This window comes from Dermacentor albipictus, chromosome 1 (assembly GCF_038994185.2).
Source record: "Dermacentor albipictus isolate Rhodes 1998 colony chromosome 1, USDA_Dalb.pri_finalv2, whole genome shotgun sequence".
NCBI lineage: Eukaryota > Metazoa > Arthropoda > Arachnida > Ixodida > Ixodidae > Dermacentor > Dermacentor albipictus.
In genome coordinates this window covers 61,023,925-61,049,568 of record NC_091821.1, presented here as the reverse complement: position 1 = coordinate 61,049,568, position 25,644 = coordinate 61,023,925, and the positions used below count along the sequence as shown (strand labels likewise).

Genomic DNA, 25,644 nt, shown 5'->3' with positions numbered 1-25,644 from the left:
TGCCAAGATTGCCACGTTGGAAGATACTCCCGCATCCGGAAGCTCGGCTGTTACAACAGCAGATGCTGATATCCTTCGCGGTGTATCTGATCGATTGGCCACAATTTCTTCACGATGTGATGACACTGAGAATAGAATGCAACACTCAAACCTGCTCTTCTTTAACATAGCGGACGACAAAAAAGAAGACTGGGCTGCGTCCGAGCAGAAAATTGTTGATTTCTGTGCTGAAAAACTTCACCTAAGCCTATCAGGCATGTACTTCGAAATGGTGCATAGATTAGGCAAGCATGCCGATACCAAAAAGAGACCCATCATAGCGAAGTTGACCTTTTATAAGGATAAAGAACGCATCTTGTCAGCTGCGTGAACGCTTAAGGGCTCTGGGTTTTCGATACAAGAAGACTTCTCCCCAGCTACATGAGAAGCATGAAGAAAACTGATCGAATTTGCAAACGCGAGAAAAAAGTATTTCAAGCTCAGCGTTGACAGAATGCGCATAGATGACACAACCTACGTGTATGACGGCATCACTAGCACAGTAGTGCAGCTGAGCAGATAGCTGAAGCATAGCACTCGGACCTATGACTGCCAGCAGGCACCAGAACCTCGAATCATACCGTTACTATCAATATCATTTGCTAATATTCTAAGTCTTGTGCGCAAGCTCAATGAAGTCTCTCCTTTCCTAGACGATACAAGTTCTGACATTATCATCTTCACGGAAACATGGATCCATCCTGACATTTCAGACAATGAAATAAGTCCCATACATACCCCGTATAATATTTACCGATGTGATGGCACTAGTAAATGAGGCGGAGGTATACTTATAGGCATTAGGAAGATGGTAACATCTTATTTGATTGATTCCGACACTAACCTAGAAATTGGCTGGGTTGCGTGAATGACTCGTTTTGAAAAATTATTGATAGGTTACTGATATCGTCCTCCTGACTCAAGTGTGTTGTTTGTTAGCGACCTACGAAACAGCATAACTCGCACTGTTAGGGCTTGTCCGGCTGAAAGTATTTTTCTCTTTGGCAACTTTGATGATTGATTAGTAGAGTTTATTGGCGCAAGGGCCAGATGTGGCCAAAGAGCGCCATCTTTGGCAACTTTAATCTTCGCTTCATAAACTGCAAGCAGTTGTCATTGACCTGCCACCTTTCTTCAGACTTCGTTGCCTTAACATTGGATTTCAACCTGTCACAGATCGTCAGTCAGCCCACTCATGATTCCAATATACTGGATCTAGCATTGACAATGGTCCCTAATACTGTTGAAAAAATAACATATTTAGATGGTTTCAGTGACCATAAATTATTCCAAGTAAACCTTAAAGTCCCGTCCCATTTTTCTGGCACCACAACTAAAGTAATTCGTGACTATAACAGAGCAAATTATAGTGTTATTTTAATGCTGAACTTGAACCATTTCTTGTTAGTGTATTACTTCCTTGTTTCAGTAACTGAACAGTTCAAAATAACTGGGCTTTGTACAAAAACAAGTTAACAACACTGGTTAGTCAGCATGTTCTGTTAATTAAAATAACAAATGGTAAACGCAACCCATGGTTCACTAAGTCACTTAACAAACTGAGAAATAAAAAGAAGCAATTGTATGCGGCCGCAAAACGCACGTGCACTCCAATATCTTGGAAAAAAGTACAGCGACTTCTTAAAAAGCTACTGCTCTAGAGTATGCGCTGCCTGAGATAAGTACTTTTCGCACGATTTGCCATCCCTGCTCACAACTAACACAAAAAAATTTTGGGAATCAGTGTGTCCAGAGCGACAGGACAGCAACATCATCTTGCATGATAACGACCACATCCCAATTCCAGACCATGACTGTACAAACGCATTCAATTCATTTTTTCATCAGTATACACCATAGAAGACGATTCAAATGTGCCTGAGGTAGCTGATCTTGACTACCCTTTTTACAGCCCATCGACATTACTGCCAACGGCATCGCAACCATTATAAATAATCTGAAAGTGTTCACATCAGCAGGCGTTGATGACATAAACTTAAAGATACTAAAAAACATGACATCAGTCTCGAGCAAAATATTATCTCATATATTCCAGCAATCGCTATCGACAGGAAAGCTTCCCCAAGACTGGAAAATCGTGAAGGTCATTCCCATTTTTAAATGCGGCAATAGAAATTCACCACTGAACTACAGACCCACATCACTTACTTCCATCTGCTGCAAGATGCTAGAGCATATAATCACCTCTCATATTTACAATTATTTAGAGATACCAACGTTTTCTTCGCGAACCAACATGGATTTAGGAACGGTTTATCGTGCGACATGCAACTATTTGAGTTCACGACTGAATTAGATTTTAATCTGGTCAAAAAACTGCAAACTGACTGCATGTTTTTAGATTTTTCAAAAGCCTTTAAACGCATTGTTCACTGCCGACTAATTTCTAAACTGTCTTCTTTGTCTTTAGATTCACTAACACTATCTTTGATTCGGAACTTTCTTACCAATCGGCAGCAGTTCACTGTGGTTAACAATTTTTCCTCCCCGCTCTCTTACGTTTCCTCTGGTGTGCCACAGGGCAGTGTCCTCGGTCACTACTTTTCCTGATATATATTAACGACTTACTGAATAACATATCTTCTCATGTGCAGATTTTTGATGACGACTGTATAATTTACCGAGTAATTGCTAGTACTGATGATCACGTAAAATGATCTTGACCTTATTATTAGTTGGTGTAGCATCTGGCTAATGTCGCTTAATCCAGATAAACGTAAAGTGATGTCTTTCACTCACAAACATTTCCTTTCCAACTTTTCATACCATATTAAGAACAATCCTGTATCTGCAGTTACTTATTTCAAATATCTAGGCGTAACCCTGACATCAAACCTTTCCTGGACTACACATATCAACAACATCTGCGGAAATGCCTCCCGATCCTTTGGATATTTACGCTGGAACCTCCGTAAGACGCCGACTAATGTGTGCAAATTAGCCTATCTTACATTTGCTCGCCCTAAATTTGAATTTGTTGCTTCAATATAGTCCCCTCATTACAATTATTTCCCCACTATGCTAGAATCAGTTCAGAATAGAGCCGCTCGACTCATCACACAAAATTACAACTGCAACGATAGTATAACGCAAATTAAAAAGACAATGGGCTACAGGGCAGCGACTACGCGCCCCGCATTGGACGCGGTGAGCGTCGAGCAAAGCAGCGTTCGGCGCGGCAACGAAATGTGCGCCTGAGCAAGAGACGCACGCCTTAGAAACAGCTCGTTTCTAAGGCAACACCGCATTCACTAGAGGCGCTTTTGTACCGCTTTGAAGCATCGTACTCGTGGCTCAGTGGTAGCGTCTCCGTCCCACACTCCGGAGACCCTGGTTCGATTCCCACCCAGCCCGTCTTGCAAGAGTTGAGCCAAAGCCACTTCTCCTCTGTCGTGACGTCACGGTGTCACGTGGTTTCATGGCGACACCGCCGCGCCTGAGGAGCTGGGTTGAGCTCTCGTAATATGCTTCGCATAAAACAATTTATCAATTCCTTCTTTGAACACTCGTCATGATATAGCACTTTTATTGCTGTTTCACAAGTACGTTCACGGACCAAGGCCATCACCAATAACTCTGCAAGTTTCTCCATTCACCTCACGAAGATTGCATAATCATCTTTCATTCACGCGCATCTATGGTAAAATAGACGCTTTTAACTCGTCTGCGCTTCCACGTGTCATCCGCTTGTGGAACGACCTTTCCGATATCCTGGTAACTGAAGCTAACAAAGAAAAATTCTGTCACAACATAAACATTCATTTCTTACTTTAAATAACTTCTTGTCTGCATTGCTTCTTGTATGCATTTTTTTTTTTTCTGATCTGAGGATTTTAGAGTTTGTGTAAACTTGATTCTTCCTTGTATTATTATTAATAAAGCTTTGCTTTATGTTCTGTATAATTGTATGCTCTTTATACTATGCAAAATTTTTGAAGCTTCCCTTACCTAATGCCCATTCTTTGGGCCTTTAAGCTATATTGAATAAATAAATAAATAATAAGATATGTTAATTTGATACGAAGTTTTGTTTTGAAATGTCATACATGGTGCCCTCGACATTATCGTGACATCATAACACACAGCAAAATTTTTCTGACAAGTAGCAATAAGGCTAGGTATGATGATGTTGCTGATAAAAATTAACACGAGTGCTGCACGCATTTCTTCTGGCTGCCCTCATGCGAGGCAGCTACAGCGATTGCAGGAACAGAGCGATACCCAATGTATCTGACATCATGACGCACCCACCTACTGGGTGCTGAAACTGAAACTAGTTCATAGAAATAAGTATTGTAGTAATTGGGGTGCTCCAAAGCTCACTGTTTTTTGCTAGGGCTTAGAGGGCTTGGACCTTCATTTAAAGAAAAATATGACAAATAAGAAATGTCATGTTGATGCTCCTTTAACTGCACTTTAATGTTTACTTGCACAAATGGTAGCAGTTTCTTTTTACTGGTGGCAACTTTAGGGCAGTAATTTACACACACATTCCAATTAAAATGCTATAAACGGTAATTTTATGTATCAAACCTTGTTGACTATCCCTCGTTTGCTCATGCTTTAAACAAAATGTGCCAAAATATGGCAGTTGTATTATTTCGCACTCTCATGGCAATTTCAGATGCTAGCTTAATTTAGCTGCAGCTCAAATGAAAAAAACATAACATAGCTATAATGCAGGATTTGCAAAATTCTAGGCCAACGATAAGTGTAATATAACACCAAAGATGTACTCACAAGATATTGCAATGTTCCCACAAATGAATTGCATAAGCTGCTCTGGTCAAACTCCTTTGCATAACCAAGGTCAATGATCTTGTAGACAGTCTAAGGAGAAAAGAAAGTCAAATCATTACTTTAAATAAAAAATTTATAAACAAAAGTCACATCGAAAAAAGGAAGCTAAAAAGTGATGACCAATTGACCTTGCAAGTCAGCTGCCCTGCAAAGCTCTACAGTCACCACCAGGAGCTCTGGTCTACAGAAAACCTACGTATCCATGATCGAAAGCAACAGAGTAAAGCGATGTGGCCATTTCCGTGCTTTGAGCACAAATTTTTTATGGCTGCCTCGAAGACCATGTGTGGTGGGGGTTCCTTGAAAAGGAACAATAGTTGCTACCTCATTCTGGAGGACAAGCTCAGGATACCAAGCTACAACAGCCCCCACTTGAGATTTAAAAAAAAAAAAAAAAGCAGCAAGAGTGAGACAAAGTGACGCAAAGAAATAGGGTAGTAACACTAATTAAATCCCACGTTAGGCTACAAATGGCTGAGTAGGGCCTACTTCCGAGCCAAGTACTGCTGCATAATACCCATCCCATCAACACAACACAGTTTTTCATAAAAATGCGCTAAAGATGAAGACGAAAGGAGCACAGATGACAGGAATGGCACTCATTTGTCTTCGTCTTTAGCGCAATTTCATGAAAAACTGTCAAGATGAACCAACCTGCCAAAACCAAGGTATTTTTGCAACACAACACCTTTTCCCTTTCCAATCATGGCTCTCTCCCCTTCGCATGTTCCTGACCACAGCCTCACCGGCTTGGTCCTTGTTTGCAGAATGAGACAAGTAATTTGGGCATCTTTGTGAATGCCTTGCAGAACTCTAGCTCCCTGCACATCTGATTTGACACCTCTGTGACAAGCAGGTGCCACTTTGGGCACTCAGTGCTGTGTGTCATTAGGACAATGCCCCACTAAATTCAGGGAATCTTGGCAATGCCTGGTGGCTTGAATTTGCTGAAGAGGAGAGCCATATCTCCCTGAGACAGAGTTTACTGCAACCTTTGGATCAACAACTTGATGCATGTCACGGATGTGGTTTATGTCACAGGGTGGTGCAGTCTAACAGTGGTCTTACTGTGAACAAGAACTTACCTTTCCCTCAACATTCTTGAGAACTATATTTTCAGGCTTCAGGTCCCTGTGGATGACGTGGTTACTATGCAGGTACTGTAGCCCTGCTGTGACATCACTGAGCACACAGCGTACATCCTTCTCATGAAGACCACAAGAGTTTTCAGGTCGTTGCAGCATCTGTAAATGAAGTAGCAATCATGGCATGCCAAATGCATCTTAAAAAACACAATATAAAGAAAAAAGAAGCCTTTTTTAAGCAATTAACTACATCTTTGAAGCTTTTTGCAGGGTTTGTAAAGAACATTTGGCTTAAATTCAAGGAGGGGGAAGCAAACCTTATTTCTACACACACACTGTAAAATAGTGAAATACCTTTCTTTTTATCTGCAATTTCTTGTAGCTAAGCAGCTATCAAGTTGGGCACACATCCCAAGCTCTTCATGTGACTCTTCAAAGTTGATCTCCCATTGTAATGATGTCAATTGCCTTCTGGCACAATAGTTAATAGCGTCCAGCTTCAGCCAAAAATGCTCATCGTGTTAAAGCCAATGTCTGAAACTTACTTTCCACTAGGCATTTCTAGGGCCTAATGTTCGAAAATGGAGCAATGATGTGTGAATCAATTAGCAAAACAACAAAATAGTGGCATGACTTGGTCGCTTGATCTGGTTTTGTCTAGCTCCATGACAGCAATGAAAATTTAAACAAGCTTGTTGGTGGCTGTGGATGTGCCGCATTTTAATTGTTTAGTGACACTCTCAAAAGAAAATATCTGGATAGTTTCCTGATAGACAGCATCCATGGCAAAGTCCTTATGTTGAGTTTGTCACTTTGAATGCTAAAAAGTCACCCCCAACCTTAGTTTTCAAGGGATTCAAGGTTCACAGTTATCTTAAAGATGTTTTAAGGGCTCTCAAATCTCTTTTTCCAAATTCAAGGGTTTTTAGAAATTTTAAGGAGGAGTACGAACCCTGTTCTTGGTGCATAAAAGAGACACAAAAGCTTTTACACTCTATTTTTAAATTGTGACTGAAGGGTTTATGGTCAACATACAATGCAAGACATTTTCATTACGAATTGCTCATTTCATTATTTCATCTCTATGCTAACCCAATATGTTGTGCTCTTCTGGTGCACCACATCTCTTTCTGAGAACTTATTACTAAGCTGCTCATTAAAGAAAATTCAATAATATAGTAAAGGCAATAGAGGACTCATATACTGAACTGTACAGTACATAGAGCATCCATGCAACCTTGGGTGCTACAACGTGAAGCTATTCCAAACTTTTCTATTCCAATTCTGCGACAGCTCTCCACGACTGGTCAAAAAACTTTTTGCACCACCCCACCTTCGCCTGTCTGATACGTCGATTTATTGGAGACTTATATGTATATTTAAATATCTTGTTGCGAGGTTTGCAGTAAACTTTGTTTCCAGTGACACTTTTCTGCCCTTTATCAAGTTATATCTTTGCATTTGTATATTCCATTGTATCTTCACATTTCGGATGTGTATTTTGCAGAAGTCCTACTTTTTATATGTGCTCTCGGTTGCGACTATAATTCAGTGCAGTTACTCAATATACAGGACCGGTGACAGCTGCTCCTGCGCAATAGATTAGAATGAATGACAGTGTCATTGAGATTTTTCCCTGGCCATTGCATATGTACAAAAATGTAAACAAGGTTCTTGAATGACCCAGTTTCATAAAAATATTTGTCCTCAACTTGTTCATTTCATGCCTTTACATTTTTCATATCGGCAGCATGCACTGCTTGGCTGGTTTCGAACTGATATAGTTCTAAAGTTTGTATGATATTTTCTTTACTTATTAGATAGACAAAAACATAGAAGCATTGATATAAGTTATTTTTGCCACAATTTTTGGGATGTATGAATATATTCTTTTTTGAAAAATTACACATTTCATTTGTCTTGATAGTGCATAGCATTCAAGAAATTTTTTGCAGCACCTTTGGCAATGGCAATGCAATTATTATTCATGTATTTGATTCCTCGACAAATTCTACAAGGAGAAGGCCGAGCTGCAACATAAGCCCCCCTCCCCTTCTACGGGACGAAATTTCTGGCTACACCACTGCTCGCATGCATTGTGTGCTTTGTGTTCTATTTTTTGCATTATCAATTCCATAAATGCTAGAACGTACAAGACTCCTTGTTGCCCAGTGTGTAGAGCTTTATAGATTACAATTTACAAGCTTCAACAAATTCACGTTGTCCACCATAGTAAAGGAGTGTGGATGATAGGCCAAGAGGGTTACTTGAAGTTAATATTGCTGAATTCCCAAAGCCCTGTTGCCAGCAGTATCTCTATCACTCTTGGTATACAGTCAAACCTAGTTATAACGAATGTGATAGCACCTTGAAAAATGGTTGTAATATTGATGCTTCATTATATTTGGGCTTAGTGTAGTGTAACTCAAATTTGTACGGTAACTCAAATTTGGTGTTTACCTGACCAAATGTTGCAGGAACAGTATAAGTGGGTTCAACTGTGCTCTATCAGTTTAGGCCCAATTTCTGCCATTGCGGTCCTTTTAGAATTGAAAGTGCGGGCACAATTAGTGGTGGCTTAGTGGCTATAGTATTATGCTGCTGACTACAGTGTTGCAGCCAGTAGCAGCCCCTAGCAATAGCAGCCCCTAGCAGCCTCCAATGGGACAAAATGCCTATACTATGCCACAGAACTGAGATTTTGGTGCATACTGAAGAAACTCAGGTCATTCAGATTAATCCACAGCTTTCCATTACACCGCCCTCCAAAGCCCAAGCATAGCTCCACGATAAAATCTCACTAACGTTCATGATTAAAATTAAAAGCCAACTTTAGCAACTGGACCCAAGCACCATATGTTTGCACCCAGCCAGCGAACCCATCACCTTGACAGAGCAATGTGAAAATAGATGCAAATCACACAAGAAAACATGCACAATTACATAACACAGTCTATCTCTGTACAGCACTAAATGACACACAGTGCAGAACATACAGCATTGATTGCACACATGCATGCTGTTCTCTTTATGTATGCAGCACAATGATAATTTAACACCCAACAGAATGTTCACCTTTCGAAGGTTCCCGCCACTGCAGTACTCCATTGCAAGAAATGGCAGGCTTGAAGCAAGCACTAGCAGTGGCTCTGGCACGGGAAGTCCTTTGACAACATTGGGATGGTCCAACTTTTTGAGGATTTCGACTTCTTGAACCCAGCGTTCCCGCAGCTTGTCTGTCATTTCAGCCACACCTCGCAGACACTTCTTGAGTGCTATGGTCTCTTGAGTTTTCTAATCACAAAAACAAAGGGTGGCAAACAGGTCTTAAAAAATTTTAATAGCCTGGGTCATGTTGACTGACTGTACAGCACCCATTAAATGGTCTCACAGTTTGGATTATATGTGATGACATGGGCAGGCATGATATAAGGCCATGAAATTCTAGTTCCTTTCTTTTTTAATAGTTCTACATCCACAGACATTCACAAATGTGTTGAAGACAGAACTATGCTTGTATCTTACTCTACTCAAAAGCTACAGAATATTTTCATGTTAGCAGTGAATCTTTGTGAAACTGAGACTAACAGATTGTAGCAATAGAGAGCAACTGATATTAATAAAATTAGTTGTATTTATAGTTTAATTTATTATATATGATCCTGACAGTTACAAAATGTATATGTACAATGTGTGATATACAACTTTTTTAAGTTACATTACAATGAAGAGGAAAGAATCAAGCGATGTGGCTTCTGGTGCCTTCGGATACTGATGTTACCCTATGCTTTTACATCAAGCTTAGGCCGAAGCAAACAATGAAAATGTATAGAGACACAGAACAAACACTGACAACCATGGCATTTTTTTTTTCACAATGCAGATCCTTAACATACAGTAACCATTGTGAAGGCATAACGTGTCTACTTTTCATTTTTTGTCTTTTAGACATCTGCTAAGCACATACATGTATGTCAACACAGTAATGTACCATGATAGTATCGCACTTCAGAATCATACATTGAAACAGAGCCATCACTAATGCATGTGATCCAGTTTTGTTTAATAAATTACGCTTCTAATAAATAAAGTGCTACAGCATTTTTATTTATTGCCTAAAATTTCCCACACCAGAAGTGATCGCTCGCATCCACAAGCAGAGACAAGGATCATTAAAGCTACGCTTTATCTTCATATTTTACACTAAGCCCTTTGCTGCTGCTATGCAAGTTGCCTGGTCAATCATCTGGCATTAGATTCTGTAAAAGCAGCAAGATTAGTACAGATCATCAGTATTCTTGAAAATATGACATTCCGCCCTCAGGACCATTGCCTGTGACTATTATATTATTATTCGTGCCCATCCCAATGCAGCGCATTTCTGAAAGCACCATCAGTGATACATGGTGTACACCATACCTGTGCAAAGTTTCAGCTTGCTATCCAAATGTGCCTTTCTGTAGCAATCATTTCAAATCACTAAGCAAGATGCAGAGGTTATGCATGGCTTGTATGCAGATGTGACATATATTGTTGCACGAAGCTTACGCTAACTCCTGATGCAGCAGGATTTTGTACAACATGGCCTCAGACCTTGAAGCCCACCCAGATGCACTGAGAATACATAGACTAGGAAATTCATTGCAAAAAAAAGGAGGGGGGGGGGTGCAAAACTGATGCAATGTCCTGGTGTTTCTGAATGAGCAATTATACTCACAATGTAGTTATAACAAAGCCCCTACATGCAAAATAATGTCAACATAAAAACTGCAAACATGAGTGGTTGTATAAAGCCCATGAGTTTCTCAAATGAAGCGTTTAGCTGAGAGACATAAGTTATTTATTACAGAAAACCTGTAGCGTCCTAAAGACATTGTAGAGGGGGAAGGAAATAAGAAGTAAAAAGAATAAGAAGTCAGCTTCCCTCATTGAACACCAAGTTGAATGTGACATATTTAGTGAAAAGAATTCAACCAAGTATTCAATTCAAACACTCCCACATACACACAATGATCAGAGAGAGAACAAGAAAATCACCATGTTGAGACTTATTGAGCACCTGCCCGGCCATGACAAAAAAGCTCAAAAAGTTCCATCGAAACAGCACTTTATAACTGTTTTCAGTGGCTTGTTCCACCATGAAATAATATTTGTGCATAAAAACCTCCCAAATCTTCACACTATCGTGACCATAGACAAATACAGTGTACGGTGGCAACACATACAGATTGTTTGTTCTAGAATCACTAGAGTTAGGTTAAAGGAATTTGAATATTTACAATGCAGAGCATTAAAAAAAGTTTATCAACCTAAACCTAATTTAATTTGTGACACTTTCAAAAGTTCTGAGTGTTGCTGAAAAATTGGGTAGCACAATTAACATTTTTTTCAGTGAATGTGGCAATGAAGCAGATAGCTGAAAAATGTTTGTTCTGGCTCTCCAAATAATACCACACAAGCACCCATTTTCACTTGTGTGGTGGCAACTCATTGGAGTCATGGGCATCCAATGGGCACTATTTTACCACACAAAACTATTCCTACTTAAGCTGTGGCTGAATCACGTCAACCTCAGCCCTGCAACATTAAAACAAAAACTACTTTCTTATATATGTATGTATGTATGTATGTATGTATGTATGTATGTATGTATGTATGTATGTATGTATGTATGTATGTGTGTGTGTGTGTGTGTGTGTGTGTGTGTGTGTGTGTGTGTGTGTGTGTGTGTGTGTGTGTGTGTGTGTGTGTGTGTGTGTGTGTGTGTGTGTGTGTGTGTGTGTGTGTGTGTGTGTGTGTGTGTGTGTGTGCGCGTACGTGTGTTTATCTTTGAGTGTCCAGAACAACAGCATAATTTAGAATTTCATGTTTTTAGCAGTGTGGTTGGACCTGATGCTTTCACATCAACTTTGATGACAAACATTTTAGAAGCATTCCGGCTAGTTTTCAAAAGTAGATGAGAGGGAGTAAATGCGCGGGCAGCAATAGTAGTCCCTTAGATTTTTGGAACCAATTTCACTACCACATAACATAAAATGAAAAACAAAATATTATTCAGTAGTGCAAGAACAATGACACGTAAAAACAGGATGACAGCACTGTAAGTTAAGAGGAAATAGAGTATACAGCACGACCTGACAAAAGTTATTTCTGATACTTTACACTACAAATTTGCGTAAGCGTTGCGGAGAACTTGGAACTTGCCGTGTTATGCCATAGCGTTATGCACCCAAAGGTGCCCCGGTCCAGGACTTTTCCTTCTGCCCAGCATCCGATGACTAGTTTGTCCTCCTCTGTAGGTTTCGCCATATTTCTATCCAGTCTTCAACTCAAGTGTCAGCATCTGTAGAAGAGCAAATACTTGTCACTTCCAAAAATACGCTGTCTACGCCCAACGCCTCGAGCTAAAGAAATATACAACAGACAGTAGCTACGGTAACACCGCTCATTCTGTAGAGATTTATTTCGGTACAATTCTTAATGTGTTCGCAAAGCGCAATCACTTTGATAACGCCAAGAACAGCATGCGTCAGGGCGTACCAGCAGTGCAACGGGAAGATTAAAACAAACAGTACGGCCTATGGTATCGCAACGAAAGTAGACGCGTTATCGCGTGTCAGTGGCGTCATGAAAGTATTAGTCATGGTTACGGCTACGCATAATTGCGACTGGCGCACCCACAAATGAAAATCAGCGATCAAAACAATACGCACGACATACCCGGCTATCGAGTTGAGGGTCCCGATGAGGCACGCGACGACGCGGACACGGAAAACAGCAGCAAAACAGTTTCTGTCACGTGTCACACCGCTTCCGGATCCGGAGTATGCACCGCGGGACTTGCATGTTACGGGCGTTACGGGCTTGCGGGTGCAGCGTGCCATCTTTGCGTTGTGGTTCGGCGTAGATTCAATTATAATGGGCTTACTGCGCACATAAGTGTTGTGTCTCCAGTGGTTCGACCGTCCAGCGTGCACTTGGTCCGGTCGCTCCAGAGGTGTACGCATCTTTAGTCTAGCGACACAGCCCCAAGGCGGCTCTCAATCGGCGCGCATTCGGTACGGAGTGGCCCCGTGAGCTCTGAACTAAACCAACGTCTATGTCCCCTGCAGTCGACAAGTAACCATACTACTATGAGTCAAAGCGGACAGCTGGGCTGTGGTGCTGGAAAAGGCGGAGGAGCGGGTGGAAGCATTCGCGAGGCCGGTGGCGCGTTCGGCATAAAGGGTGCTGCCAAAGAAGAAGCTTTCTTCAAAAAAAGGCAAGCCGAACAACTGGAACAAATGCGTAATTCGCGGGAAGCTGCCCCAAGCTCAAGCGTCGCGCAGGAGAACAAGCCTGGAACCACTTGACAGAGCTAGAAAAACATTTGAGATGTCATGTGTCAGCACATATATGCCAAAAAAAACTTTTAAATTACGACCAAAAATTAAATCCGTTGTTGCAATGTTGTCACGCTTTTTACGAGGGACCTGTGAACCACTTAGGGATAAGTGCATCGGCTGGCGGCTGATGTTCAAGTTCACGTACCCGCAGCCGCGCAATCGCACAAGTGCGCAGCGTGCGAGCGCTTCTTGGTTTGTCGAAGGCGCAAACGCAATACGCTTGCTTCTGTGAACCCGAACTGTTTACGAGCCAGCACGCCGCTGGTCAGCAAAGCTAGCGTGCGATGCACCCTGTTCCAGCTGCCTTTAGCTTATCCACCTCAGTGACGAGACGTTCATTTGAGGGATCGATCGCCAGCCATCTATGCGCAGGCGCGAGTAAAAGAGCGGGCATGAGAGAGAAAATCTGGGGGCCTTGAATATATGACTGCCTAGGCACTACGGAGGGCAAAATTCTGATTAGTGTTGCAGAAGTCGCGGGGCGTGGTATTGCTGAGGTTGGTGTCACAAGTTGGCGGCTGTACGTAATTATATTGATTCAATCTTTTTTTTTACTAATTGTAACAATGTGTCATTATTTCACATTATTGGCGGCGCCTAAGCGGCAACGGGGACACCAAAGCTAGTACCCAGACTGGTCCGTGGGTTGGGGCTCGCCGAGGCCTGCGCGTGCCAGGGGTGTATAAATAAGATCGGCTGTCCGCAAGAGCGGGCACAAATTTTTTATGCAAACACCCCCTGACACGCTTCGGCCTCCACGGTACCAACCCATAGGCTGCCCTGCTTCCAGCTTTGACGCCTCGGGTGCCCTGGTGATCCTGCGCCGCCTGCTTTATTGTAACCTCAGGTGCTTTCGAGGGCTCCGTTTGCTGGTTACATGTGTCCTCCTGGAGCAGTGCTTGTAAAAAATCCAATCTATCGTCGTGACGAAAAAAGCGACCCGCGACTAGTACAACACAAGTCAGAAACTTGCCCCCTCAGAGACAGCGATCATCAAATGGGGCGTCCGTGCCCACTGCCTCATCGCGCGGGCAGCCAGTGGCGGAGCGTAAACACTCGACCGAACTCCGCAATGCCCTTATGTCTAGGAGACAAACGAATACAGCCCGTGCTAAGAAACCTCCTCCGTAGTGCTTAAGCAGAGTCATATTTAAGGAGCAAAAGCCCCTGATTTTCTCTCTCACACCCGCTCTTACTCAAGTGTGCGCACAAACGGCTGGCTATCCCTCAAATGAAGGTCTCGTCACCCCAATGCGCTCATCGAGCGGAGGCAGAACGCATCGGGGTGCTGCTGTTGAACGTAGGCAACCATAATGCGGCTGAACTAGAATGCTTTGCATTAAAAGAACATTGTGGCCGCGCAACGAAGTTGGCTCAGTGCACAAAGGAGCTAGCAAAGTATATGCGCTCTGTGGCTAGCAGACATGCAGTTTGCTGATACACAAAGCAGACCAAGCAGACGACCCGGGCGCTGGTTTTCAAGTCTCCATAGCATGTCACTTCCGGCGACTGGTAATGGTGGCATCTTTCTCAGTTTTGGTACGGAAAACATCGATTTATGTGATCGTTTTGTGAAGCGCCTACTCGCATTTCAAGCATTAAATTTTCAACAGAGGCTACTGTATGTCTAGATTATCTGAAACAGGGCTTTTTACGTGGTTCATGATATCGTTGCAATTGGTCTTTAATAGTAATTCGAGACATTTCACCGTAAATGACAATGCTGAAAATGAAGTCAGATAATGCGTTATGTTATATACAATGATGTATGTATATGCAGAACCAATGCACATGTTGAGACTTGTCTGAAGTGAAGCTTTCGTGATGTGCACAATTCTTTTTTGTCTATGCAACGTGTAATCTTATGCAGTGTTTATGTTTGTGCACTATATACAACATTCACAAAATGCAAACAGCTGTTCATGCAAATGAGACATCGTTGCAGTGATGTCATAAGGATGAAGGTGATGTTTGTAGAGGGAAGAGTGATGAGGACAGGTGTGTACTGAGAGAACTACTACGGCGCAAAAGCTAGGGGTGAAGTTGACCATTATTTTAAAGCGAAGCTTTCTTTGCCTCTTCTCCCGACTTTCCAGGCGCTCTGTGATGTGGACTTGCTCGTGCATGCCGCTGGATTTCTTGCAACACCAGCCGATACTGCTTGCCTCCGCGCATCCCCGCTGGCACCGCCGCGGCAGCGTTTCATAGTTTGTGCATATGGCACATGCTGTGCTTGCTTTCCTGTGCAACAAAAATGCAGGTGCTGGGCTGTGATAGTGTAAACATTACAAACGTCTATAGCCTGAAGAGTGCACTTGGAGCTGGCATCTCAACAATGTGCTGGCCACATATGCTTTTAGAAGGAGCACGTATACATGCACCAGCAAAATGGCTCCAAAGTGTGCACTCAGTGTCGAGGACACCCACGCCCAAAAGAAGCGTCGCGCAGAACAGGAGTGTCTTCGCTACGCAGCGAAACGTGGTGCAGACCGTGAATGTATGTATACAATGTATACATACAATTATAATGAATTAAATTACGTACAGCCCCGTAACCCAGGGAGCCTGCAGCTAGTTATACTCTGTTCCATACATAGCAGTCAATGCTGTGGAAGCTATGCAAGAAGTTCGGTCAAGAAAAGTTATCACTTTGCGCCTTCTGTCTGTGCTTTGCTGCGTGCCAACCGCGTTCGCTCATCCGAGCATGTACGTCATGCTCCTCGCGACGGGTTGCAAATAAAAGACTTGAAAAGAACAAAAAATAAAAATGATTTAAAAGAATGCATTAGCAGCCGTATACCAAATTATGTTTGTTTATAAGGATTAAAACTTGTTTCATTCAATACTGATCATATATAAAAAATAGTTGCGCAGAATTGTGGTCAAAAACATCAAACTATACCGAAGTGCAAATGAAGCCACTGCAAGAAGTCTCTCTAGCCTCCAAAGCGTTGACTGCTATGTATGGAACGAAGTATAGTAGACGTTTAGCTTCCAGCTTGATCTAGCTAAGGCCACAGCTAGTAGCCATCTTTTGTAAGCTGTACTCTAGACCTAGACCTCTACAAGCCAGCTGGTAGTGCAGCTAACGTTTCCTCCATTTACGGCTAGTAGCCACCTTGAGAAGCACTCTGTAGCTGCGGTGTAGACGTTCAATGTCCAGCCTTGTTTCAGCTTAGGTGTTATAGTTAGCTCGACTAACCATGTTTGTGATCCTAGAAGGTTTTCTTATTTCCCATGTTGCTACAATAGCACATGAAAGGCAACAACCACAGTAAAGTTTTCACTTTGACTGTGGTCACTGTCTCTCTTGTGCCAAGTTAATTCCCAACCAGACAAACTGTTCTCAAGCCTTTGATTTCATGCCACTGCAATATTGCACAAATATCAAATTGATAATCATTTGAAGAAGTAATAAATACAGTACAACAAAATACTTTTTGTAAATACATAGCCCCAGCACTGATATAGTTAGCCCAATGTTCACAAAGAAATGTATTTAAGCTGTATATATTTTTCTCCCCCACCTTCCTTTTAAACTGCAAGACAACAGTTTTTGCCAAAGCTCATGCAAGTATAAGCATATCTAGTGATTAAATGGCATCAGCACTAACTTTAATGTGTACCAAAGTTGGTAGTGAAACATTGGAAGTTTTCATACGAAGTATGACATGTGCCACTACGCATATGTGGCAGAAAAAGTGACTTTTCATCATGCCCCTTTATTTTTAAGAACTTAAGATACAGCTTAAACAAGTGTAGCAGTTCAGCCTAAGCACACATTGAGCGCACATAATGCATTACAGTTCATCCGTTTTGTTCACCCATTCTCAATGTTCAAGCACCATGCCTGTAAATTGTTCTACATTTTCAGAGTCTGAAAGGACCATTGTTTTGTGATACTAGTGGATCAGTATTAGCATACTATATCATGCATGCTGGCTGCAGCACGGCACTTAATAAGGATGTCTGTCTGAACTATTGCAACAAATGTATGGTTCAATTTCCCTTGTTCCTCAGGCCATGAGTAGATTGCACTGCATGTGCATGTTATATGCCACTTGACTTACACAAAAGCCACATATGCCATTTCCATGACCGAATACAGACAATACCACTATTGCCTCAAGTAAACTGCTCTCTAGACGGTTGCATACAGTACTATAATGGCAGTAGAACTGAGTGCAAGTGTGTGGATATTGCATGTTAAGCAAGATAAACAGCATGCAGAAAGGCTGTTTCCTGTTGCTACACGGACTTTCCATAATTGCTCATAGATGCTTAAGGGAGCAGTAAAACATTGAGTTTATTTTATAAATACAAATGCAATTCAGTATGGTTGTCATGAATATATTACAGTGGGTGCTTAGTAAATGCAACTTCTTCACAGAGAACTTAGTAATCTTAGTTATCAATGCAACAAAAAATAAAATTCCTTAAAAAGTGGTAATTAAAGTTATTAGAAAATGCATGCAGGGACCAATTAGCTTTTCTTTTTTGAGGGCGTCTATAAATGTAGTACACTTGATTTTCAAATAAAGCAAGCAGTGTAAACAAACAAAACAGGCTAAGAATTGGACGGAATTGTAAGCTTAAAAGGCAGCAAAGGCGCATTCACAATATTCTCTTGAATATATCTTTCCAGTAACCAATGCTTTAAGAGACTTATTTTGCCTAAATCATGGCTGCAAAAACCATACCATTGTCACGACACACACACACAAAAGTGATTTCTGGTGCTTCCAAAAGTTACCCATTAGAATTGCAACTGAACTGTGGCTAGCCTATCAAGAAGAGCTCCTTGTGGGCCCTGTAGCCATGTTTTGATTAGGAGGCCTACCATTTCAGCTAACTGGAAAGGCTTGATCTTCATCCTGGATTACTTCGTTGCAATCTTCTACTGACAACCGGGACTACTATGCAGAAAGTCCGTCGATGAGATCACGGGGACAAAACTTCCTTCTTCGTGCTACCTCAGGGAAAGATGCAGGTGCTTACACAAAGATTGGCGGGTTGAATGGTTTCTAGTATAGAAAAATTTTGTGTACAACGTAGTGCTTTTTTAGGCATTTGTCGACCCCACGATTATGACATGGAGCATCAATTCCTTGAGCACCACATTTTATGCCGCTAGCTTAAAATGTGCTCCAAGTGCAGCACTATTTTGACGTGAAGCAGGAGACTATTCACATCAGCAAAATCATAGTTGGAATTCATGCGGTGTCACAAACAACTCAAGCATGAGGCAGTTGGCACAATGCAGTAGTTGACAGTAACATAATGATCTTGTCGTTAAAAGCCACCAAATTGACCCTTCTAATTGCGCACTTTTTGAAATGCAGGGGTACTCTCTCCCCTGTTATCCTTTCGAGTGTCGAATGATCTCAGCTTTTTTAGCATGGTCACAGTTTGTGTATACGTAAGTTGTGTCTGGTACCATGAGACTGGCACATTAAGTATTGGTGACATGAATAGACTTCTGTTTCATGCGCAAAGCTACACTGCAATTGCTACAATCAAAACACATATGGGTTCCTTGAAAGAAAAGCCTCACAGTCACGAACCAGGACGAATTTTTCTTCAACTGTGAGGCTTTTCTTTCAAGGAACCCGTATAGATTTCCATTGTAGCAATTGCTATGATTTGGTGGATGTCTGATCTTTCCCTTCATTAACTACACTACACTTCTAATGTTTTGAGCTGTCACACTAAAATGTGATCTATTAATTAGTAATATTTCTGTATTAAACAAGTAATTGAGGCTCTATAGCATAATTACTGACTTGACAGCTGTCCATGTTTGGTATAAAAACGAGATAAAAATATTGTAGTATACTCCTAAAAAAAAAAAAATAAGCACTCTCTCGTCAGCACAAACAATAACAAACAACCTCATCATCATTGTTTTGATGTTGTAAACTTCAAAAGGGAAAGGCCCTTTTCCTTACTGTCAAATACCGCAACATAAAGCTTCCTTTCCTGAAACTCACAGCTCTTAAACACTACAATTTGACTTCCTAGACATATAACTAAATTAAAATGCCAGAGGTCACCCACCAATAAATGCAAGCATAGCTCACTTTCATATATGCCAGAAAACACAGAATTCTACGTAATTAACATAAAATGCATCATATTTACCTTTGAGTCACAGATGATGCTCAAACAGCAGTTTTGTCAGCCACTCTGCCACTGTTTTGATAGAGTGTGACAGCATATGCGCTCATGTTGGGTCGTTCCTAGCCGCCCCTGGAATTCAGAAAACATTGATCAGCTGATGCAGGTAGCACAAACGACTAAAGTTAAAATAGCAAAATAATAGCACATTGGCTAGTAACAGCCTTAAACTGCACTCGCTTATGTAAAGGAAACAGTTGAAATGTGATAGTTCACTAGTCAACAAACAAAATGGACCTTGTTTTAACCTTGTTTCTTGTCCCAAATTTATTGTCATTGCTTCCTCTCTGCAGCCATATTAACCCTACATTAGTTGAAGGTAAGATTCAATGACAGCTATGAATTGCTTCATACAAGGGTTCCCTCTGGCAGTGAGAAATGGCACCAGATTTTTTTTTACCATTGGCACAGAATGTCATATGAACAGTAATAGGTTACACAGAATTTCAAATGCGACTTCCATGCGAAGACAGATGCTCTGAAAAAAAAGTCCATATGCTCAGAGCAGTAAAATCGGAAACATATACAGACTACATTGACTTCACACTACTCTGCGACAATAATACAAGCAACACAGCTGTCTTGATAGTCACATGGATTAGTCCAGCGCAGAAATCTTTCAGTAAAAATAGAACGAAGGCCAACTGAAGCTTAAGGTATCTTAGATTTTTAAAAGTTATACGCATTCACCCAGAACAACACACACAAAAGTAATTTAAATATCGCCATGTTTTGCAAATAGGCTTTTTACATTTCACACTGGAACATTGAAAAAGAGTCGCACAGTACCAAACTTTTTAAGCTTAAAACTGCAAGTTTCATTTAGCTAATGTGTAAAGGTGATAATTCTTCTGCACTAAAAATAGCAGCGCCTGTCAAATTTTCGAACCACATTAAAGGTTAAATTTGCATGAAACGTTCGATATATATATATATATATATATATATATATATATATATATATATATATATATATATGCTGGTGAGCTGTTGAGGACTTCGTTTTACTCCCTTGTGGATTCCCTTGAAACATAGTATCATAAACTTCCGTGCTTTACTGGCATCATTGTACAAAAAAGGCCTCAGCTCTATGCGGCCGTTACCTTCGGCGACCGCATTTGTTTGCAGCCCGCCGTTTGTATTATTTGCATTGCCTAATGGTGGAGTGGGCACACTTCCATGGGCTAAATGTGAAGCCATTACCAGATTTTTTCCCGATTTGGGCGGTCAACGAACGGTGTTGAGGTGGCTTTCGTGCGAAATTTTTGTGGTTTCACTTATTTTTCGTCTGCAGTCGCAGCCTGCGAGTGTTATTTTCGGGATCACTTTTGCATAGTGCATATCGAATAGGTGACAGAGTTGCACAGCTCCAGTCATAGCCTCAAAGCCAGTGCCATATATTCATGTTGCAATGAGGCAAAAGAAAAAAAATGCTGCTATGAAACCTAACAAAAACTTGCAATATGAACCAGACTCTGTGGCTAACAGCATGAACGCGACAATGCGAAACGTTAACTGACGTTCTTGCCGTTCAAATTGTGCAACATGATTTCCAGCAAAGTAGGAACCCTTCAATAATGTAATATCACTTACCGAACCGTAATAAAGCGGTGTTCTTGCTGCCGTTCTTCCAAACACGCTGGAAGAGGAGGGAAAGAAAGAAAAAGCTTAAACAGACGCTACGTAGCACATCTTTTTGTAGAATGGAAACGCACAAAGTCAGACTTTGTTGTGTTACTAACAATTCACATTAGCAAAAAAATCTATACATATATAATAAAGTTATTGTAATGCGCCAAATGTATCTATATATTCCAGAGGCTGTGTTGAATCATAATGTCCGTATTTTTCTCGGCGCTCCGGCGCATGCGACCTATCCGAGTGGATTAATCGCAATACGTTTTGGAAGCGACGCGCGCACGGCCCTGTCTAGAGAAAAAGTCCCCCGAAAACAAAAAACAACAACAAAAAAAGCGCGAACGCACTGCAGCAAAGACCCGTGCCGTATACCGCGTCGCAGCTGGTGGCTCTACGTCGGTGCGCTACTGCAAAGGTGCGTAGGGTAATACTGCAACTCCACATTAAAACAAAGCGGCCAGGGCTTCGTCCGAACTTCACCGTAAACCACGTCGTTGCCGCCTTTCATCGATGGCTTGCACATTTATCGTAAAACCCTTGCATTACACTTGGGCGACACTACAAAAGTATGTTGCTGACGAAGTATTCTTGCAGCGTCAGAGTTCATATAACTGTCAGAGTTCAGTGCACGTCAGCTTGTTTACCTTGTTTCACATCTGAGCAGGAAGATTGGGTAGAAAGCTCATCTCAGCTGGCGTGGCACGTGGCTTCACGTGCACCAGCAGAACATGACTTCAACCTCACGGACTTCCGGTTGAGAGCTCTCGTAGGGTGCGGACGCATATCGCATGTGCTTCCCTTTCCGCAAATATATCTGTATCCGGCTAAAAGTAGACCCATCTTTTTGCTATGGATCTTCGCCAAGTGATGCGACACCCATAAGAACCTTTGGAGGGACCGGCAAAGCAAGATTTCTTCGGATTTTAGCCGTTTTCTGCAAGCCCCACGACGTTCCGACGCTAGGCCTAACCTTGGCTTAGCTCAGCAACGGAGCCCGCGACCGCTTGCCTCGCCTAACCAGTCCGGATCGAGCAGGCTAGCATGGAACACGCCGTCGAAGGCGAGGATATCGACGCTGCGGAGCTGACCGATGGGACGTGGCAGCACCCGAATGGATCGATCGACCCACTAGACTTACAGAAGCGTTTCGGACGCAAAAAAACTGACCTTCCCAGGCCCTTTGGCCTCACGGACGCCTCGGCACCCTCCAAACGCAAGGTGCGTCCGCCGCGACTGTTACAGCGGAAACCCATGTCCCGTCTTCCCGAAGATGATTACAACATAGTGCTGCGCCCCAAATGTGCGGTGAACTTATCTAACATTGTTGTCGCCGCACTATTGGAAGCGATTTATTCGGCCACTGAAGTCGACGTTGCGAAAGCTGAACAAGCCGACCAGGTGAGAGTGCACTTCATTTAAGAACACTATCACCATTAGCACACCAGACCGAGAGCGGGCGAACGCTTATCCGGCTGTCGCGTAGCTACGCAGTGGGAAATACAACATCGACATGCTGGAGTCGGCATAAGCGCCTGCCCACGACTACTCTATATGAGGAGTAGTGTACAAAGCCTATGCCGACGAAACGGACCAGTTAATCCAAAGCGAACTGACAAGCAAGAACTCGCAATTACCGATAGTGAATGCGAGACGACGGGGCAGCTCCAAGGAACTTGTGATAACTTTCGCCGGAAAGGACCTACCGACCTAAGTTCGATACCGATACTTTACCCTGAACGTGTATCCTTTCAAGGAGAGGCCGGAGGCATGTTTTAATTGCCGTAAGCTAGGGCACCGCGCAGAAGTATGCCCACAGCCCTGACCCAAACCCCCAAATGTCGGAGATGCGGGGAAGAACAAGCTCCTCCACCAGAAGGACAAAACCCAACGTGAACACCTCTATGCGTGGTCTGCCACAGGGAACACCCGACAGGCAGCCGCAGCTGCAAACATCGTTTCTTTCAGCCCAAACAGACCGGCAACAACACCAAGAACCAGACACAATTTCAAACCACAAAAGTGGCCAGACAATCCCGCTCCAGGCAAAGAACTCAAGGGACCGTCCGAGACGGATCAGAGTCTATTCTTCCGCTCCAGGGCCAAAGCCCTAGCCGAGGCAGATCCTCATCCAGGTCCGGTTTCATCCCATATGACGACACCAGCAAGCGAGTGACCTGGGAAGTCGGCAAGCTCGGTCACCAAACCAAAACGACGACAGAAACAAACCCACAACCGCAGATTACCACGGAAGCTCGACCGCGGAGGAACCGATCAACGTCGCGACCACGAGGGGGCCGTTCAAACTTCAGAGCCAGGCAAGGAGCCTGGCGATAAAACAAGCCCACAGCACAACCGTCGGCCAAGGCGTGGCAAGAGCAGCAGGTGAGGGAGCTGGGCGAGCAGATAAGATTATTTCAACAACTGGCAGCAGCCAACGACAAAATCCTACAGCTAGAAAGCAAACCAAAATCAACCGCCATCCAGCAAATTAAAAACCCCAATGGATCGATGACCTGCGCCGAGCGTGAGGTATACAGTATGGAAACTGACAAGATATGGGTAGAGAAGCGAAAAGCAATTAGCCTAGCACAGTCAATAGGGGAAAATAGAGACATGATCGAGTTGAAGGGACAGATTCGCGTACAGCTAAGCTGAAAATTGCGGTAGATTCGCGTACAGCAAGATTGCGGTAGACTCGCGTATAGCTAAGCTGGAAACCGCGGTGGAACAAGTCCCAACAAATATGAATAACTTAGCCACGCAAATTAAACAACAAACCGGCAATATTGCAATTTTAAGTGCAGTAACATCACTAGCGATCCATACAGGAATACATAAAGTACAACAGACGCCTATAACTCGTTCACACCTGCTAGGAAGTGATGAGTCATCTGAGGTAATGGCAATTAATGCAGATGCTCACCACCCTGCAGAGGGGCCCAATAAGATCACAGGCATGTGACCTCATAAACTTCACAAATGTTCATGATGGCCGGAGCACCCATAACTATATGGCAGCGGAATTGCAGAGGCTTTAGGCAGGAACGCCGAGCCCTGGAATATCCAACATTATTAACTCAAACCCGACATTCTGGCTCTCCAGGAGACGGGTGTCCAACCCAAACTATCCGGTTTCACACCCTACAATGAAATTCTACCGCGTGGCAGCTCCCCAGCTGCGGCGCTCATGGTTCATAGAAACCTTACTGCAAATCAAAGAGTCTTAAAATACGAGCACATTCGTCGAAATCTTACCAAATAAGCGATCAGATCAAACTTTATTCATTCTAAACATATACAGCCCTCCAAAAGACAAGAGCCAAGCCACATACAAACTAGTGGTACAAGCCTATGCAAGCATCTTCATATTAGGCGATTTCAACGCCCAGCACTCGGCCTGAGGTTATCAAAAATGCGCAAAGAAGGGCCCAAAGCTCTGCGAGACCGACCAAGATCGCAGTTTCATCATTCTAAACGACCCAGAACGCCATACACGCATAGAGAACAGCCTTAGTCGTAATACTTCACTCGATCTGACATTCGTCAGAAACGTTGAAAATGCCGTATGGGAAAACACGGAGGCAAATGTGGGGAGCGATCACTACATCTTAACCACCACAATCTCCTCTAAGGGATATAAAAGGTACAAACCGAAGATCAAGTACACCTGATGGGACGCTTTCCGCTACATCCATGACAAACGTGAACCCATGTCGATCACTATAACATCAAAGAATGGGTATCCACCCTGGTACAAGATGCAAACAATGCAACCACAAAAGCAGAAATGGAGGACGATGGTCCAGCACCGGACATCAGATCAATCCATCTGTGGGATGCACAAAAAAGCCTTCAAAAAGATGGCTTGCGCAAAATACCAACAGAAATATGCGCAAACGGATAGCACGAGTTGAAAGGCAGATTGAGCAATACTCCCAATTTCTTAGCAAAGAACACCAGCATCAATTGTGTGATCGCTTAAATGGACAAGTAGGTTGTAAAAACACTTGGTTTCTACTTACTTAAACATTTAATTGACTCAAACCATAACAAAACGGCTTCACGAAAGAACCTCCAAAGAATCATTCATTCCTTCCCGGGAAACAATGACGCCCTCGTCAAAGATCTGAAATATTGTTGCAGGAAGAAAGCAGGCCCACGAATGTTAAATACCGTATATTTACAACTGGCGAATATGGCGTTGAGGCAACTGCCAGACTTCGTCTTCGTCTAGGACAATCCAACTTCTTCGTTCCCTTCACCGTAACATTACCCTTCCGGTGGAGTACCTCCGTCCCGGTGCAAATTATAGAGCCTCACTTAATGGGGGGACATAGGGCTTAAGCCTGGCGACGTGAACAACATCGCTGGTGACGTTGCGATGCACTGAAGGCTGACCGACTGGGGCGATCTCGTATGTCACGTCGGACAGTTGGCGTAAGATGTGGTACGGACCCGAATACCGGGAAAGTAGTTTTTCCGACAAGCCGACGCGACGT

General features: G+C 42.7%; 1 protein-coding gene across 3 annotated transcripts in view; it reads right to left on the bottom strand.

Annotated features, from left to right (window-relative positions):
• LOC135918350 (inhibitor of nuclear factor kappa-B kinase subunit alpha-like) overlaps window positions 1-19,579 on the bottom strand; it is a 90,159-nt gene extending 70,580 nt beyond the window's left edge. The window contains exons 1-5 of one of the 3 annotated variants that reach the window (XM_065452023.1): window positions 19,472-19,579; window positions 12,150-12,288; window positions 9,021-9,239; window positions 5,946-6,104; window positions 4,801-4,890 (exon numbers count right to left, since the gene is read on the bottom strand). In XM_065452023.1, the coding sequence (XP_065308095.1) occupies window positions 4,801-4,890; window positions 5,946-6,104; window positions 9,021-9,239; window positions 12,150-12,254 (573 nt within the window). In that variant the 5' untranslated portion in view covers window positions 12,255-12,288; window positions 19,472-19,579. Of the gene's footprint in view, window positions 1-4,800; window positions 4,891-5,945; window positions 6,105-9,020; window positions 9,240-12,149; window positions 12,289-12,485; window positions 12,632-12,665; window positions 13,078-19,471 lie in introns of those variants that run through there. The other 2 variants (XM_065452022.1, XM_065452024.2) reach the window with 2 other exon arrangements.
• Window positions 19,580-25,644: the final 6,065 nt, after the last annotated feature.